Source organism: Musa acuminata, chromosome BXJ2-2 (genome assembly GCF_036884655.1).
Source record: "Musa acuminata AAA Group cultivar baxijiao chromosome BXJ2-2, Cavendish_Baxijiao_AAA, whole genome shotgun sequence".
In the NCBI taxonomy this organism is placed as follows: Eukaryota; Viridiplantae; Streptophyta; class Magnoliopsida; order Zingiberales; family Musaceae; genus Musa; species Musa acuminata.
In genome coordinates this window covers 30015829-30033976 of record NC_088339.1, presented here as the reverse complement: position 1 = coordinate 30033976, position 18148 = coordinate 30015829, and the positions used below count along the sequence as shown (strand labels likewise).

Here is an 18148-nt window from a genome sequence, read left to right as displayed (position 1 = left end):
TAAACACTTTCTTAGTCTAAATCAAAGAGTCGGTATATTGCAGCCACCTCGATGTGAAGAAGTGTAAGGGAAGCTTCCTTGGACCCCTTCTAGCTTTTGAAGAGATGGTGAGTTCTGTATGGACCTCCACAATATACTTTGCAAAGCACCAAAGTGAATCATCTTTGAAAAGGACACCACAACCTTAAAGGAGTCCTACTCCCACTGCACATTGAAAGGAATTGTGTGGTATTACCCAATTTTTTCCCAAAAAAGAAGATTTAATCAATTGAATTAACTTGATATATCATTAGTTTAGGCTCATCAAATTAGGGGATTTTTTTTTTCTTTTTGACAATAACAAAAGATGATCTTTCTTCCAGTAAAATATAATAACAATGATGATGCTAAACATATCACTAAGGCCACCTGTTGATGCATGAGAAATTAATAAGGGTGGATGCATGATGGCTCTTATATTGCTGGCTTTCACTGGCACTCAATTAGAGAGATGTTGACTGCTTGAATGTGTTTTTTTAGTCTATTTTTCTAAGCATATTTCAATAAGATTAACAAGAGACATGAATCATGAATGCGAATGATGACTAATAGAACAAAAAATATGTTAAGGCAGCTCAGGATGTGGCAGAGGAAATCTAAAATAAAAATGATTGAAGGGATGCAACATCCCAAAATGGCCTACAAATGCCTTATGGACAGCTAATCCTCCTCTCCTCTCTGACCTAAACATGGAAAGTCAACCTATTTTTATTTCTGAAATATAATACAGAGTCAACAGCTTCCTCTTGTCAAAAGGTTTCATTGTGTCTCTGAAGAGTGTTGGTGATATTGTTGTATTTGTTTTTGTTTTCTTTTGGTTCTTTATGAATCAAAAGAATTACAACATTTGTTTCTAAACATGGTTGGTCATGCTAATGACTTAGCAAAAAAGAAAGCTTAGTTAATTACAGCATATTCATGGACAAAATGATCATTTAGAGCAATTTAGAGCAATATAGCTCATCCTTTTTCCCTTGTTGTGGTGGACTTCCTAATGCATACTTGAATGTGATGAGGTGCATGCATTTTAGAACAAAGTAGTGTCATTCTTTTCATTAACAAGGAATTTGGTGACGAGGCTACATTTAATGAGATGGCTAATCAACACAATTTTGACCACCTTGGGCCAATCAACACAACCCCTTAGAACCCACAAGCCCACTTTCGTTTGGGTCCAAGTATACACATGTAAATGTAATTTCCGATTGGTTATAATAATTTGTATATTTATATCTTTTTAATCTTTTGTTAGTGTGTTTTTCTATTATTTTGATTTTTATCATAAATGCATATCCTGAACTGATGGATTATATGCAAAGCTTTATATATTTGCACATCTTTTAAGAATTTATGTATTGTTGGTTCATGTTACAATATATTTTGGTTGTCTGAATTGAAAATCAACTCTGATCCAATCTTATTCTTCAATCGATCTCAACGTAAAACCCTTAGAGTCGAACATTCGAATCCTTCAAATTAATATCGGATTGTTCCTGACAAGACACATATAATGCTAAGTCAATAATTTAGTCGGACAAGATTGTCTTGTGTTTATAAACATACATATGCGTCCTCTTTTTATAGTGGGCATTTGAAATCGTTACGCCCACTCATTATGCAATTCATGTTAAAGTAGATTTTGATTGTCCGAACTAGAAGTGAAGTCAATTCGAGTTCAATTGGATTCTTCTTCAAGTCGGTCTTAAAGTGAAACTTTCTGATGATTCGAACATCTGAATCCTACAAAATAACGTTGAGGGTATTCTCAACAAGGCCCATTCGATGCTTAAATCAAAAATTTAGTCAGACAAGATGGCCAAGATTATCTTATGTTTATAAACATACCCAATGACTCCCCTTTTTATAGTAGGTGTTTAGGATCGTTACACTCGCCCATTATATAGTTCATACAATAATCGAAGTGTAAAAACCTAATATAATAATTGTTATCAAGTAATGTTGAGCCGTTACACTTGTCCACTAGAACCGTTACACTTGCCTATTACACTCTTTGCATAATTATGATAGCGCAAAGGTCGATCATAACCACTCTCCAATTGAGTCTATTAGACGCAACCACATAATGCTAAGTATATAGGGTCATTGGGTCCTGGAACCAAGGTATACATCCATACGCGACACTGATAGGCCAACCACATCATTCTTACCATAAGAGTTTATGGTGAAAATAATTATAACAACCCATAATATTTCAACCACTTGTAATGGAATATATATTTTTTATATTATCGAACAATATACAAGATAACATTGATTAAATCAAGAGAATTAATTTCTCTTTTCATTATATAGAGCAAAATTTTTTAGAATTTTTTTTAGCAATAAAACAAATCAATCCACTCTCTCATCATGACACCTATAGGTTTGCCTAAAAGTAGAGAGAGAGAGAGAGAGAGAGAGATCTATCAAGTACGCATTCGCAATGAGGAGAGAAAATGGAGGAAACCTGAGCACAAAGCAGGATACTAGTTGTGCTCACACATTTGTGACAATGTTATGTTGTGTTCTGCGAGCATCACCCAACAATAATTGCATGCCCACTCATAGGTGTAGTGGTGCGACCATTTTGCCTGTTGACCTTAGCCCGACAAAAGCTTTGAGCTCCCAGGATTCCACCATAGCCTAATCCTCCCACTTGTCCTACCATGAGTGTGTGAGAACATAAATTCCATGCTCTTCAAACCTCTGCATTCACCCTTGTTCAAAGGGAAATCATTCTCATACTTGGAGGATTCTGTTGGACATTTTTTGGGGTCAAAGAATTCTTGCAGTGTGTAATCCATGAAAGATGCTATGCTGATTTGCCCATCTTTCTTTTCTTTCAGGCATCAAGGTTGTTTGTGTGGATTTCAAATGTTCTGAAATGATCACCCTGTAGAAGATGCAATCAATGATTTGATTATGGGCATCCAAAGTTGCCACTAAACACAGTTGTTTGTTCCATGAGGTTCTCTTTCTTGTGATAGGTCAATCTTAAATTGGTCAGATGCAAGTTGACTAACCTTCCTTGTACATGACCATTTTGTTTAATATGGAAAGTTCTTACTAGGAGTGAAGCAGCTGAAGAGGCAAAATTGACTTCCTGCACTTGTGTTTTCTCTCCTCTTTTGCATGTGAAATGACGCAAGAGAGAGTAAAAGAAAAGAAATGTGTATCATCAGAATCCATTACCTTCTTGCAGAGCAGGAATCACACATCATTGAGGCACAAGATTGACTGGACCACTCAGTAGTGCTCTACAGTCAAAAGCCTGCAATTTTTCATTTTCTTTTAATCTTGGATATTCACTAAAAAAAAAAACATGTACTAAAGTGTGGTGTTTCATGAGAATTCAGACAATTTCTTTCAGTCTCAAATTGGTGAAAGTTATATGTCGCATCATTGGATGCTGTAGTAGGATATAGAATTCAGACATTTTCAGTATTAACCTTCTCAATCTAAACAGTAGCATCTGCCTCCCTCTCTCTAGTAAATGACTAGAAAGGAAAGCAAAGTGTCACAGGTCTGGAGTTCTGATGCAAGCGGCAAGGGAAGCCACAGTCTTAGTGTAGGAATTAATTGACAGGTGAGAGATCTGAGGGTGGAAGACCATGTGCTAGTTTATGGACCCCTCAAGTCTTCAACTGAGTTGACTAAATAGTTGTCAAACATTCTTGTCAAATCAAGGAGTTGACTTTCTTGCAGGTCAAATCTCAAGGAGGCTACATTTGCTTTTGCCACCATTTTGCCTGGTGGGCCTCTCATACCTTACACTATGGGAGCAGTCTCTCTCTCTCTCTCTCTCTCTCTCTCTCTCTCCAATCAATATGTTACATTCTACAAAGTGGTGAGAGTTTGTATTCTCAGAAAATTGACCATAGCTTGTATCTTTCTTCCATGTTTGTGTTTTCTGACACATAGCAAATCCATCCCCTCCTAGATCAGAGCCTTGATCAACAGTGATGTTTCTGTTGAAACTATTCTCTTTTTTGTCTGATTGGTAAGAAACAAATTATTTTTACTACTTTTAAGTGAGAGCATACAACTATAATCTTTATAGATGCTTGATAACCACAGCCTGAATCAGTCCATAAACTACTTTTAGATCATAAGGTAACTACATTACAAATGTAATTGGAAAATTGCAATCCTCAGGTTTTTGTCTAATGTTATTTGTATCTGCAGCAGAATCTGCATCTGCAAATTTAATGGTGATCTCCTTCTCAATTCAGTCTGCCAGTTTAGCTATTCCATATTGTTTGATTCTCTTACTCTCTGTTTCTTGGGAAAGGTTATGGATCAGAAATTAATGAAATGGATTATGCTAGCAGGAAAAGTTTGCCAATTCACTTTCCAGATACTATTGACCAGGATAAACATATTCAGAAGACATTTATTTGTTTCTTTCAGCTGATTATTTCACAAATGATGCTTAAATATATGTCTTTGGTCTTTGTAATGTAGAATACAGCAAGCTCCTTAGGTTCTCAATTCTGAAGACAACCATTTGGAAATAGGAATCGCAATAAATGAAATAAAACAATTTAAAATTAAAAGCAGCTTTAGTTAAGAACTATTGAGCATAAACTTTTTTTCCTACCAACCAAAGATACCTTAATATAGTAAATATCTACAATCATGCATGGTTTTATAATTAAAATGGAAAAAAAATGTATGTTTTCTCTATTGTAAAGATCGAACATCTGATGGTAGAACATATATAACATGGTCAAGTTCAATTATATAATTACCGAGTAGGATTTAATTACTTTTTGAAGCATCAAGTTTGTCAGCTATGCTGAATATCTTTTCAACACCACAAATTGCAGGCTTCTCAAGGACTCCATTTAATCCTCGAATGACCTGTAATTAATACCACAAGTTAGTAAGTAGAGAAAACACATTTCTGATATAAATGGATAAAACATCTCATATTTTTTTTAAAAGGTTAACCAATATGCATCCCATAACCCAATTTTTGTTTTATTATTAGAGAAAAAGAGAAGTAATTCCAAATACATCTTAAATTTCTAAGAATCTATATCAAAGGTTTCCTAGACCTCTTATTATTCTTCTCTTTCTGCATGTAAAAAGAGGATGGTGTGTCTTCAAAGAAAAGAAGTGCATGAAGTGCATCCGTCTTTTTTTCCCCTTCAAAGTGAAGGGGAAAAAAAAAGATACTCCACAATTCATGATCCTTAACTATTAAGTAATTATGTGAAAATTACAAAGCTTTTCCTTCTAAACAAGTTGTGTGAACCTGTAGACCAGCATCCTCTTTTTTCTGTCTCAACCCCCTTGCTTTGGAACGTCTGTAAAGCTTAAGCATTTGCTGATAGATTCTTACTAAGCAAAGATCTTCTCCAGATTTCGTCCACAGCATCATGGCAGCATCCCTCAAAAATTAGCATAAAGCTGTCTTTGCGACGAAAAGGTTAACACATGCTAAACTTCTTACTTAACATGCTTAGAAGTTAGAACTATTCATCTTGAAGCCTGGTCATCAATTTGAAGAACAATCATATGATAAGGGTAAAACATACATCCTTGTGAGATTAAGAGATCATAAGATAGATTTGGACCTATCAACCAATAAGTTCTCCACTTTGCCAATTGCCCATGAGTTCATGGAATTGATGATTAAACACTTTCAAAGCAAATTTTAATACTCAGGTATTAGTCCCAAGTGCTAAACAGATTACTAATTCAGCTATACTTGAAAACTTTCAGTTGCTTAGCCACCACTGGAGCATCTTAACAACAAGAAGATAGGAGAAAGATTAAAGCAGAGTAGTTCTTGAAAGAAGCCAAAGAAACAGATGCATGCCATATCTTGAGTTTTGGCAATTGAGGACCTTGTTATTCTGAATGGGTCTAAAAACAGTTTATCACTTGCAAAAAGAATATGGTATGCAGTATGAATAATTGTTAGCACTTGGAAATCATTAGCAAACTTACTTGTAACAAAATCATTAATTTTGTAATCTAATATTAAATGGTGATCATCTATCAACAAAGGAGAATGGTTACTTCTCAAACAATCAAAGTAAACGAGTCAGACACAAAAGAAACAGTAGCAAACTTACTTGTAACAGAATCATTAATTTTGTAATCTAATATTCAATGGTGATTATCTCTCAAACAATCAAAATAAACAAGTCAGAGACAAAAGAAACACACAAGGGGTCAACATATTCCTAGGCATGATATGATTCCTCCTGCCTTCAGGTAATACCAATGTTTGTCCACAAAACAAAGCAAGGTAATGTGCAGAAACACCTACCTTGAGCTACATGACATGCTGCCTTTGGAACAGGTTGCCTTGTGGGCAGCAATGGAGGACAGTGGGGCAGCAGCAGAGCGGGATTCCAACTCCAAGCTTACCAGTCTTGTGCGCCGCTCGGTGCCCCTCTGTGGCTTCCATAAGACAAAAGAACAGGGCTCAGTGGCTACCTAATATTGTCTTGCAACAGAGACGGGACAGTGGTCAGCAGCTAGGCACTGGTTTCGGGCCCACTGTTGCACCTTTGCGTGGCCCACTATGGTCAGCCCACCTTGGTCATGGCTCGTGGACCCCTGGCCACCTCCTCTCCCTCCCAAGAGCTCCTTTAAAAGGAAGCCGTGCCTCCCCTTCTCTCTCCTCAAACGCATCCACCACCATGTTCCATTCCTTCTACTGCCGCTCCTCCACGTACGGCGACTCCACCTTCCTCCCTTCGGTCTTCTGCTCCGCCGCCGTTCCTCACGCCCTCCTCTCCGACGGCAATGGCTGCCTCCCCCCTTTCCCCTCCTCTTCTCCTCCCTGTACCTCCTCTCAGTCCGCTTATTTCCTGCACCGGAACAGCAGCATCCACTCTCTGCCCATTCACCACCACTTTCCCGACTCCCTCAGCCCCCCACCTCCTCCGCCGCTGCTGCCACTCTCATCGTCTCCTTCTTCCTCCGCCTGCGACTACTCCGACTTCAACGTCGATCCAGCACGGCGGGTCCTCAGCACCGGCGACCTCCAGGTCACCAAAGTCTTCGCCTTTCTCAGTTCCTGTCTCGCAAAATCTAGGTTTTATCCGTTTCTAACGTTCAAGCTCGGATCTTTGCTCTTGTTCGATTAATTTTCATGGCAGGGGATGAATGCTCCGCACGAGAATTATATCCAGGAAGAAGGGGCCGTTGCCGGGAGAGTACGGCCATACAGTGCCGAGGAGAGGAAGGAAAGGATCGAGAGGTATCGCAGCAAGCGCCACCAAAGGAACTTCCACAGGAAGATCACTGTGTGTATCCATCAAATTGTTCCTCCTCGATCGTTGCACTCTTCACCATTTTCGTCGACAAATGTGTTGTTCATGTCGCGTTCCAGTATGCATGCAGGAAGACGTTGGCGGACAGCCGGCCGCGAGTGAAGGGCCGGTTTGCGAGGAACGGCGAGCCGGAGACGGAGACGGAGACCGAGATAGAGATGAAAGCAGATACGACGGCGGTCAAGAGCTTCGACTGCTGCGGCTACGACAACTACGAGGCAAATCACGGCTGCAGCGCTGGCGGCGATACTGGAGGCGACTGGTGGAGCCAGCTGCAGGCGGCGCTGGCGACGGACGACGAAGGCGAGAGCTCCTACGACGAGGACCTCTTAGCCAGCTTCACCGACGTCTTCTCCATGAACAATCTATCCTGAGCCCTACAAAAGAACAAAGAGACATGTGAAGGACTGCAAGGTCGGCCGCAGGTGGAGCAGCAGCAGCAGCAGCTGTAGTAGTGAATACTTCTTGTGGTTTTCTGTCGCCATTAAGCGCGACCTCAGGCAGCAGCCGGCAGTTTGAGTCAGGGTGTCGTCGCTTCCCTTCCTCTCTGTTCTCGTCAGATACTTCTATAAATGTCGCAGCTTTTCCACTCGTCTCGATGCCACAGTCATAAATCTTCTACATGAGATTCTGAGTCGCTTTGCTTTGGTTTTGTGCAAAGACATCAAAGATTCACAGCTAACATAGAATGGGAGTCGGCTCCAATCTGCCACAATGCCAGTCTATGCTGAGTGGGCCCATTGAGCTGCATGACCACTTCCAAGATGTTAGTGTGTTGTCTTTGGGACTTGGAAAGTATTGTACTGCTCTTTGATCAGTAAGAGAATATATCAATATTAGGCTATTCTACCAAGAAACTGTAGCTTTGTTAGCTGTCAAAAAAATAACACAAGGGGAAAGGGAGGTTGATTTGTCAAAAGGAATGGGAGAAAGAGGACAAGATTTTTTTGATGATAAAAGTGTTTGATGCATATTTTGGGGCCTTCATGATGACCCAATCCATTCATCAGCTCATGGTGGTTGACATCTTTCTTTTTAGAAGTTACTTGCAACCAAGGATTGTAACTTGGGAAAAAGAAAAGGCATTAATCAAATCATAGGCTAATTTCTTAGTGGCTAATGATCAGTTCGACAGAATTTTGAGGTTGGAGTGGAAGTGACTGAAGTTAGCAAAATTTCCAAAGACATTTGCTTTGGTGACATAAAGTAAGTTCCACACAGACTCTCTCCCTCTCTCTTGGTACATAAAAGAGAGAGAGAGAGAGAGAGAGTCATGGAGAAGCAAAAGCTTTTTGGTCAAAGGAGTGAGGGAATGTGGAGAGTGGCTTTAGGAATTTGGAATAATCTCCTCAATAATCATAGCCCATCTCATGGAATTATTTAATGTTTTCTTATAACCTTCACAGAAGTTACTTCAAACTAACTTTTGTAGTTTACAGAGAAGAGCCAAGTGATCCTTAAAATGTATACAACATTGGTTAGTGGCTAAATAATAGTGCATTAGCATGGGGAATTTTGTGGTACCAAACTGATATATATACATTTGAGTAGGAAAACACAAGCATACTCATGTTCAACAAAAGTGAGCTACAAAAGTTCTCATCTTGTTGAAGATTGGAAACTTGAATAGGATGGCCTGCATTACATATAGGCCAACTATAAAATGACTGCAATAGCATAATTTTCCACCAATTTGACAAAATTTTGATACCGCAGTGGATCTTATACTTTTAAATTAGTCCATGTAAAATTTATTTTATCAAGGAGGATTGTTCCCTGTTTTAAATCCCATTAACACAAGCTTTCTTCAGATTCACTTGTCTTAGGTAGCCACTCTTGCTTGAGTCCCAGTTCAATCATCCACCAGTAACACTAGATCTTTTACTTTCATCCAAAGTTTCACAGAGGACCAGTTCATATTAGTTAAAGATGTACTTACTAATGTTTCTCATAACAAAAATGCTTATCAGCAATTAAGAGTTCTCTTAATTCAAATGCATTTGCAAACATAATTGAATGGGATTCCAAATGCCAAAACTCCTGAATTTTCTTGCTGTCCCCCTTTTCCTGCAGCCCAATCCCTTCTACTTTACATTCTTCGATAACAATAGCAATTTGTAGATAAACATGTTGCATAAAATGGTTATAGCATACAAAGATGAAGATGACAAAGCTATCATAAACATTACGATCAGTCAAGCCTAGAACAAAGCAAGAAACTCATAGACCAAAAGAGCAATGTTGAAGCTTCCATATTCCAATTAGCATGACAGGGTCATTATGCTTGCTGCATTACTAGGTTTAAATAAAAGCTCTTTGTTGTTCACTACCGTCCTGATGAATCTGATGAAGATGTTATTCCATCTACAAGGACAAGAGCTCTTTTCAGATGCGGTCCATACTCTTCTGTTTCCCAATTATAGACTAACATATGTACCTTCCTTTAGAGATGTTCATAACAAACCCTAAAACTCAAGAAAACAATATTATGATGAATGGTAATCATTATAAACTAAATGTTTTGATTAACTGAAAAACTGTATATTCCAATGAATTAAACTAGTTAACCAATTAACCAACCAATCAATCGATTAGATCGGCTTGATTTCCTAATGGTAAATAGCCAGGTTGATATGTTCAGCATGGTTTGGAAAAAATGATACTTGCAACCTTACCTTTGACTGGCTTGGTTGCATCTCATTGTGTACAAGAACAACAAAAAAAGTTGCAACTAATAACCAATCACAAGGCAGCCACCTTTAGAGTAGGGGATGAAATGCAGATTAAATTAATCTCACTAACTTGGGAATATAATCTTTATACAAAGGCTACATGGCCTTGGAGAAGGCCAAGGAGAAACCTATAGTTGAGCACTGCATGTGATTCCTTGTCGGCCTTTAATCTAGGTAATCCCTCCACTAAGCTAGATTGCCCTTGATACTATAATTATATCTATAATGTGAGAGGTGTGCATGTACTCTTAGTTTTATCTAAAAGTGGTTATTTGGCATATTTAATTGCTTTTTATAATGGCATTCTTCACATATTATAGTAAGTGAAGCCTCATACAGTTTCAGACTTAGGAAATTCTGCATTCTGTTGATGACTATGATGATTCTTTTACTAGTTTTGAACAGTTTAAGTATCATGAAGAGACACAATGATGAGGAAGATTACTTTTAAGTTTGTGCTCAACTAGTATTGAGGCCCTCAAGTGGTATAGTTATATCACCTTGCAAAAGATCATGGAACCTCTAATCATGTAGTGGATCTTTCTTCAGTCCATTCATGAGAATATACACACATATATATACACATATACATACATACATAACATGCTAAGAGCTGGGGCAAAAAAAAAACACTTGGATGTTCAAGTTGACTAGAGATAAGGAACTCTACCAACACACACTAATTACTTGACCAAAATGTGATTATTCAAATCTGCACTTAGTGCAATATTCTATTCTCTATGCACTAAAGGATCTTACTATGAAGAATGATTGGACTAAAGTCTTATCATGACTAAAAGCTATTGGTTTAAGAAGTAATTTTAACTTGTGAAAGGTATGGTAAAGCTATGGATGTTACAAATGAGCAGTAATAGTAGGTTCTTTTGTTTAAGAATGGAATCGATCCACAGGAACTTATGTAATGTTATAGTAACACAAAGCACATTCGTAGAAATAATTGCAGAAGAAATCAAACATCGGATCTTTTTAGTTGGCTTTAGTCTGTACCAAAAAACTGTCTTGATTAAGAATCGGTTACCATGTAATCGAATTTTGCCTCTAATGGGGTCGTCCAAAAACAAAAGGAATTGTGTCAAATTGTAGGTCACTAAACAGAGGAAGAATGTATGAGCATATAGATTCTCACATTCTAACCTAATATCCTAATGCTGCAATCCAAATTCTTGAATTTTTGTACTCACAAATGCTTCCCATTTAGCATCCTGATTTCTTCTTAGTTGCATTTTACTCAAACTGTTAACGATCATGATAAAAGGCTTCCATTTTATGTAGATTTCTGAAGCCTGGGATCTTCAACAAGGCTACCGTTATTGACTGAGTGTTCCATCTCTCAAAATTGAGAGTTATGATTCTCAAATCTAAGAATCCCATTAATCCTCTCTTTTCATGTCAATCATCCATTGATATAGATCCACTGTGGATGAGGATCATACCAATGGATGGTTAAAATGTGAGAAGAGAGCTAACCAACAGTTAAGATCTGGGAATTGGTACACTCCCAACCTCTAAGAACTGAACAAATAGTTATTATCTACTGACACTGTAATCTCATATAATTAAAAGCCACTATCTAATGGGTTAAGAGTTTATTCAATGTTTTCTATATAAACCTTAAAGGGGGAAGAGTTCTGAAAGACAACCATGTAAAGCATATGATCTCTTTTATCAATAGTCATAGTTGCCAAGAAACAAAATTATGCCTGAAGCCCACAATCAGCTAGTAAGAAAGCACTGAAGTAATTGAGAGAAGGCAACAACAACACTTCTTGATAAAAGCATTGGATGTACATATAGTTATAAAGAAAATCACCAGCTTCACAGGAAAACTAGATTAAAATCCAGTAAAAAGAATATATCACAGGAACTCCCTTTCAGTGATGCGAAGTTGCCTGCAAGTCGAACATGCACGTCAACATTGCTGACAACACCATAGATGCCTGAAATCATTAACCCCAACATTGCTGAGAACAGTAGCTTGACCTGCAAACAGACATGTACTCTGTATGAGCGTGTTGGATGACAGAATGTTTAAGAACACAATAGATAATGTAGCAAAAATCAGCTAAGTTTGAGACCATCATATCGGTTAAGGTGACACAACCATCAAGTGATCATGACAATGGAATGATGATACTTATATTAACAATCATGATAGTAGACCATTCTCAAAGAATTTATAGAAACTTTATCATATAAGACCTGCAATCTTAGTGATGTGATCAATTTCAGAAATAAGGTACTTTCTCTCCAAGAAGCTGTCCACAATCACACAATTTTAACGAGTGGGTGGGTAAACTTTTAAAGATATCAGGTATTAAGCATATGTTATACTGAGTTCAGCTCTCTAAGAACTATATACTTGTGCCCTCACCAAGATCAGCTTCCAATTTTAACCAGCATTTTTGCTCTCAGTTTAGGCTTCTCTATCGTTAATAAATAAGATGAAGAACTTGTACCATAAAAAGAGGCAGGAAAAGTGACATCTAAAGTCACACACCAATTACACTAGACAACACAGGATGACTCAAAACCAAAAATAACCATGTCACTCTGGCTCACTAGCTCATATATGTGTGTATACTGATATATAGGTAGAGAAACTTGACACATGCAAGACATGCCTCACAAAAATTTAATGCAACACAACAGTAAATTTTAGAGCTATAGACAATCTTAAAGATCATAACAGTGACAGTAAAATCGTTGACGGTGTTAAAAATTCTGATAAAAACCAATTCAAGGATCCTATGGTAATTTTGATCAATACTGTAAACACATTTTCAGATTTTTTTTTGTTTAATTTTGTTAACCCCTATAATAGTCTTGTACCAAAGAGTGACCCTCATATAGAAATCACACAAGCAATAGATTCTTGAAGAGAAAAAGATGCATCAAGTCATCAACATTGGACAAGAAATAACAATGACAAAACCCACTTTATGAAGTCTATCAATAGCTTGGCGTATAACAAAGTCTTGTGAACCCTAGATTGTGCTACTTCTCACTCAAAAATTTTTGAATTGATGAAGAGTAGAAAATCTCAGAACTAATGCAAGACTAGGTACGATCATCAGAGGACGGTACAACATACAGAGAGAGAGAGAGAGAGAGAGAGAGAGAATTCACAGGCCGTGGAAGGCAACGGGCGAGCGAGATACGACCGGGAAGTGGGGGACTCGCGGCGGTGATCAAGCAAGCGTTCTACCGAGCATGCGAAGTAGAGGGAAAGGTTGCCCTTGCTTCCACTTTTGTCCGACCTTTATTTACCAAGAGCTGCTTCGCGGACCGACTTATGTTACGGCCAAAGGTCCGACATGCTAACGTGGCAACGTCAAGCTCCCTTCTTGATGCGCGCCGAGCCGCGAACATCCTCTGTCAGTACTTGAGTCGTGTCAAACGAGTTTCATCTGCTGCTACTGCAGAAACCCCCAAAGATACGACTCGGCAGTCGACCCCGCCTCGGATCCAGTCGCGACTCAGGTGGCGGGGTCCTCATGAGCGCACCCATAAGCATTCACCTTCCAAATCCAAATCTCAACAAATGATCCACTGAACAGGCCCGAGTCGGGCCCTTCGTCCGGCCCAACAAGTGTAGTCAGGATAGGATTACTAATCTCAAAGCATTCACCTGTAAGCTTGGGCCGGCTTTGGCCCACTACAACTAGCTTACGAGAGCTTTGACGGTTTAATTGGACCGGGACCGCGGACGACGTTTTCGATCCGCCAAAATAATTAAGCTAATTGAAATGCTTAGTACGACTACATTTGGGTTCGATTAAGAAGTTTCGGATTTGAATTAACTTTGGGCAGTGAGAATATTCATTTTCACTCGAGCTCAATCTCGTTATCGAAAAAGATAAAAGGCTCTACAGATAGATCAGTCATGTCAACCACAATCGGAACAGGAAATATTATCCAAATTTTTTTTACTTTAGGGAACATTATATATATATATATATATATATATATATATATATATATATATATATATAACCTAAGATAGGCATATCATAATAAAAAAAATATTTCTTTCATATTTTGCAAGGATTTGAACATTAACAACTGAAATCATAGGATTTTGCATTTAATTAGTATTTTTTATTAATTTATATGTTAACTCCTAGGGATAATTATATATTACCTTTTGTAGTTAATTATAATTAGTATCCTGGTCCATATACTTTATAAAGTAATATTGAAATTTCTACTACGAAAGTGAAACATTAATCTCAATTATCCTTACATCATTAATTTTACCGATGAAAAAAAAAATCTCATCATAATTGATTTCCTCCTCGTCTCCTCTTTCCAACCTATTCATTCCTCTCTCGCAATTTGCCCACGACACTTGTCGCTCGCCAAGTGTACCAGCTCGCCCAATGCTCACTTGTTGTATACTAATACCAAAGAGTTTGCTTCAAATAAGCAAGTGTGTCGGGCAAGCAGGTGTGGCAAGTGAGCGGGTGCAATGGGTAACAAGTGCAACGAGTGAGAAGTTTATATAAAATTAATAATTTAAAAGATAATGAAATTATATTTTTATCATTTTTATTCATGCCCTTTTTGCACATGACAATCCATGTGATTTTTTTTGTTGACGAAAGAGTAAGAATCCCAATACTATTTTTTAAAATATAAAGTGCTAATCATAATTAACTAAAAGTGTAATATGTAATTACTCCCTAAACCTAATATCTTAAAACATCGTATTGCATTTGGGAAAAAGACACTATTTATATAATCTTAATATGTTCATGTCTTACCTTATTTCATCTTGTCAGAATTCCAATAACTCTTTTTTTTCCCCTCATCAGACAGAATTTGTCAATCACCAAAATATATTCATAAAGATTAAACAGGAGTAGAAAATTATTATGGAGTTTGAGTGATTTAAGCTCTATAGCAAAAGCATGTGATAAAATTATCCAATCCATAGTTTCGAGGGATTTAAAAAGCTAAAATTATAGAAGTAAGGCCAGCATATGCTCATTTTCCCAAAGATTATTTTGCTTGTTCTACATTAACCTTCTGGAGATACACACCACATGGAACAAAGGAAGAAGCTATATATAATTATTTTTCCAACTTATATATCCCTTTCTTTTGATTGTTTTTAATTGTTTCACATAAAATACCAATCAACATGTATTAAACTGTCGATCCAAACCGAAACAGATGATGCATGGTTTTCTATTTGAAACGCAATCAAACATATTCCTTTTATTACTCAAAAGTTAATCTTCATCTTTCGTGTTCATCATGTAAACAATGTTAGAAGTTCGGTTGCAACTTTGAAGTTATCTGAATAGATGCTACAGATCATACGAAAGTCCAAATCAAACGTAATATTTTATGGCTATTAAGTATTGACACCACAAACTATTAGTTCGATTAATAATTCGCATGCATATACACCTACAAGAGAAGAGAAAAGGAAGACTCAAGAGGAAAAGAAAGAGAGAAAGAGAAAGCAGTGCACGTAGATAGTAGACCTAAAAGTTACATGACAGAAACATATCCACTGACTAAAGCAAACAGTTATACTAATGGAAGTAGCAAACACGTAGAAGAAGACTAAGGAAGCCTTGGCAGATGATTGAGTCACAGATAGTTAGATGAGCACAAAGGGGCTGCTGCTGCACTTAGTTGGTGGACGTGGAGCATGAGGAAGACTTGGAGGAGCTGCACTCATCTTTCATGCCTGTGCTTTTGGTGGGGAAGAGATCCAGGGTCTTGAGAGGCCTGCAACAAGGAGGAGGAACGGCGGCGGCGGCGGCGCTGCCATCCATCATAGTCATCCATGGTTGAGTGTACACTGCATCGCTAGCCGCCGGCTCTTCTTCTTGGCCTTCTCCAGCCTCCAGCTTGCCGACCAGATTCATCCCTTGGGTTAGCACCTCTTGGAGACAGCCCTACCCACAAATTTAAGATTGATATGATGACGATTTAGATTGGCATGATCATGACATCCTTTTCAAAGTTGTGTATATATATGCCTGGTTATATGAACTGAAATCAAATATAATATTAGAGAAAAACAGCATCAGATAAAAGAGACATCACCATACCATGGTGATTAGAGAGGTGATCATTATCCAGGGTGAAACCAAACTTAAACATATGGATCATGAGCAGGGGAACGACAACAGCATCCCGAAGATTAATTGCGTCACATATTCGAGCAAATGTTGAGGATAAAGTGTGAACAAAGTCTTTTTATTTGGGTATGAAAGCAGCAAGTTATAATCAACAAGATATCCATGCAAAACCTTACAGAGAGTAGATCATCAAGAGAACATATGTAACAAAGGAAGTTTATATTGTCAGGAAAAAGAAATCTTGACAGTACAAAGAGTTGGGTCAGGATATATTATTCTTCTTTTAATAGATATTTATATCCAGGAAAAAACTTAGAAATAGGAAGAAGAAGAAGAAGAGAGAGAGAGAGAGAGAGAGAGAGAGAGAGAGAGAGAGAGAGAGAGAGAGAGAGAGACCTGGTAGAGCAAGTTAGGCGGTGGGGTTTGATTGTGAAGTGGAGGAGTGGGAGACGAGGGGCCCTCCGACTGGTGGAGCAGTTGGTGTTGCCGGCCAAGTCTCCGGCGGAGCTTCTGCCGCTCCCTGGCCTTGTGATTTTGGAACCAGTAGAACACATTTTTTCCCTCGATCCTGCCATAAAGGGAGAGGTGCGCCGTGATCTGTTGTATTTGAGAGGCATTCGGGGTTCTCACCCCGCTCCTGTACATCTCCTCCAGTATCATCAGCTGCTCCGGCGTTGGACACCACCTCGTCGAAGGAGTCTGAGGCATCTCTCTATACCCACTCCTCTCTCCTATCCCCCACTGCCTCTTTTTCTGGCTTCCTCAGCTACCTTTAGGTTTTAAGTTATATAGAGATAGGGCTGTAGGTTTGTGGGTGTATGTGCAAGAGAGGTAGCGAGGAGGAAGAGACAAAAGGGATTTGGTAAGGAGACATTGGAGGTGCAACAGTGAGCAAGGGGAAAAAAGAGAGGGGAATTCTGTCATGCTGATGTTCTCAGTTCTTCACAGACGCATTCATTGACGAGTTGAATGCTTTCTCTTTTCTTGTCTTCATTTTTACTTCTTTTAGGTCCTTTTCTGTGCATGTAAGGAATCAGAAAGACGAAGAGAGAGAGAGGGTGAATGAGAGAGAGGTGGCAGGTGCCATTAATGAGAGGGAATGACACGGAGCTGGTGTTACATGCCTGTTAGTCTAACATTCTGATTGGATGTTAATCAGAATGTGATGATGACATACATCACTCGACTCCCTTAAGGAAACTTCCCCTATAGGGATACAGCAATCATCTCTGCATATAAATGGACACAAGCAGGTGACTTGTGACAAGCAACCATCATTTTCAAGTAGACAGCAAAAGAATTCCATCCAATCCAACCATCCAATGTGTCTCATCTCGATCATTGCCATCTTCTACGCAAAAGAAGGGATCTTTTTCCCGGCACTTAATGGCCTACTGAATGGAACAAGTGGCACCAACATGGTTGGAAACCTTCCCTCACCCCCCACCACTTTCTAGCCTGGATAACCATGTCAATAATGCTCCCATAAAAGTGGGGTGTTAATCCACCACGTACACACACACACACACCCCTTACGGTTCTTCGCGAGGTGTACAGAGAGATCCCTACTCTTCCAGCTTCTCATCTCTGGATCTCAAACTTCCGTAACAAATACGTTCATCAATGTCTTTCTTCCGAGAACTTTAATTTGAGAACCGTATTTACTGTGATTTTTTTCTGTAAGTACGAATCTGCATGTCATGGATCAGATGCTGCATAATGTTGTCCTCATGGAGACATACAGAAACTGGCAAGATATCAACATTCCGGTCCTGCATTGCTCGTCTCGGAGCAACTGTAGTGAATTGAAAGGGATTTCACTGCATACGAAGTTGCAGTGCTGTGCAAGGACAAGTCAATTTTGCTGTCATAATGGAGGAGCTCCTCAACAGGTCATCTTCTTCTTGCGAACATGAATGCTTGCAGGAGATAATGGCGATCGCGATGAGTTCATTGGCTAGAA

At 38.6% G+C, this 18148-nt stretch overlaps 2 protein-coding genes and 1 long non-coding RNA gene across 3 annotated transcripts; 1 reads left to right on the top strand and 2 right to left on the bottom strand.

Annotated features, from left to right (window-relative positions):
• Window positions 1-6332: 6332 nt before the first annotated feature.
• LOC135604850 (uncharacterized) lies at window positions 6333-8794 on the top strand. Its single transcript, XM_065094505.1, has 3 exons — window positions 6333-7049; window positions 7161-7307; window positions 7394-8794. Exons 1-3 carry the CDS (start codon window positions 6333-6335, stop codon window positions 7706-7708), a joined length of 1179 nt encoding a protein of 392 aa, XP_064950577.1. The 3' UTR covers window positions 7709-8794.
• Window positions 8795-11805: 3011 nt separating this feature from the next.
• Window positions 11806-13392, bottom strand: LOC108952156 (uncharacterized). The gene is made up of 2 exons (XR_001976744.2): window positions 13214-13392; window positions 11806-12067 (listed from the first exon to the last, which is right to left on the bottom strand). It is a non-coding gene; the product is annotated as an uncharacterized LOC108952156 (long non-coding RNA).
• A 2208-nt stretch (window positions 13393-15600) lies between these two features.
• LOC135605030 (WUSCHEL-related homeobox 3-like) lies at window positions 15601-16996 on the bottom strand. Its single transcript, XM_065094705.1, has 2 exons — window positions 16582-16996; window positions 15601-15999 (listed from the first exon to the last, which is right to left on the bottom strand). Exons 1-2 carry the CDS (start codon window positions 16891-16893, stop codon window positions 15730-15732), a joined length of 582 nt encoding a protein of 193 aa, XP_064950777.1. The 5' UTR covers window positions 16894-16996; the 3' UTR covers window positions 15601-15729.
• Window positions 16997-18148: the final 1152 nt, after the last annotated feature.

Coding starts and splice junctions, on each gene's coding strand:
- LOC135604850 (XM_065094505.1), top strand. CDS start 6,333: ATGACATGCTGCCTTTGGAACAGGTTGCCTTGTGGGCAGCAATGGAGG. Junction 7,050..7,160: donor TCAGCACCGGCGACCTCCAG/GTCACCAAAGTC, acceptor TTTTCATGGCAG/GGGATGAATGCTCCGCACGA. Junction 7,308..7,393: donor ACTTCCACAGGAAGATCACT/GTGTGTATCCAT, acceptor GTCGCGTTCCAG/TATGCATGCAGGAAGACGTT.
- LOC135605030 (XM_065094705.1), bottom strand. CDS start 16,893: ATGCCTCAGACTCCTTCGACGAGGTGGTGTCCAACGCCGGAGCAGCTG. Junction 16,000..16,581: donor CGCCTAACTTGCTCTACCAG/GTCTCTCTCTCT, acceptor ATTTGTGGGTAG/GGCTGTCTCCAAGAGGTGCT.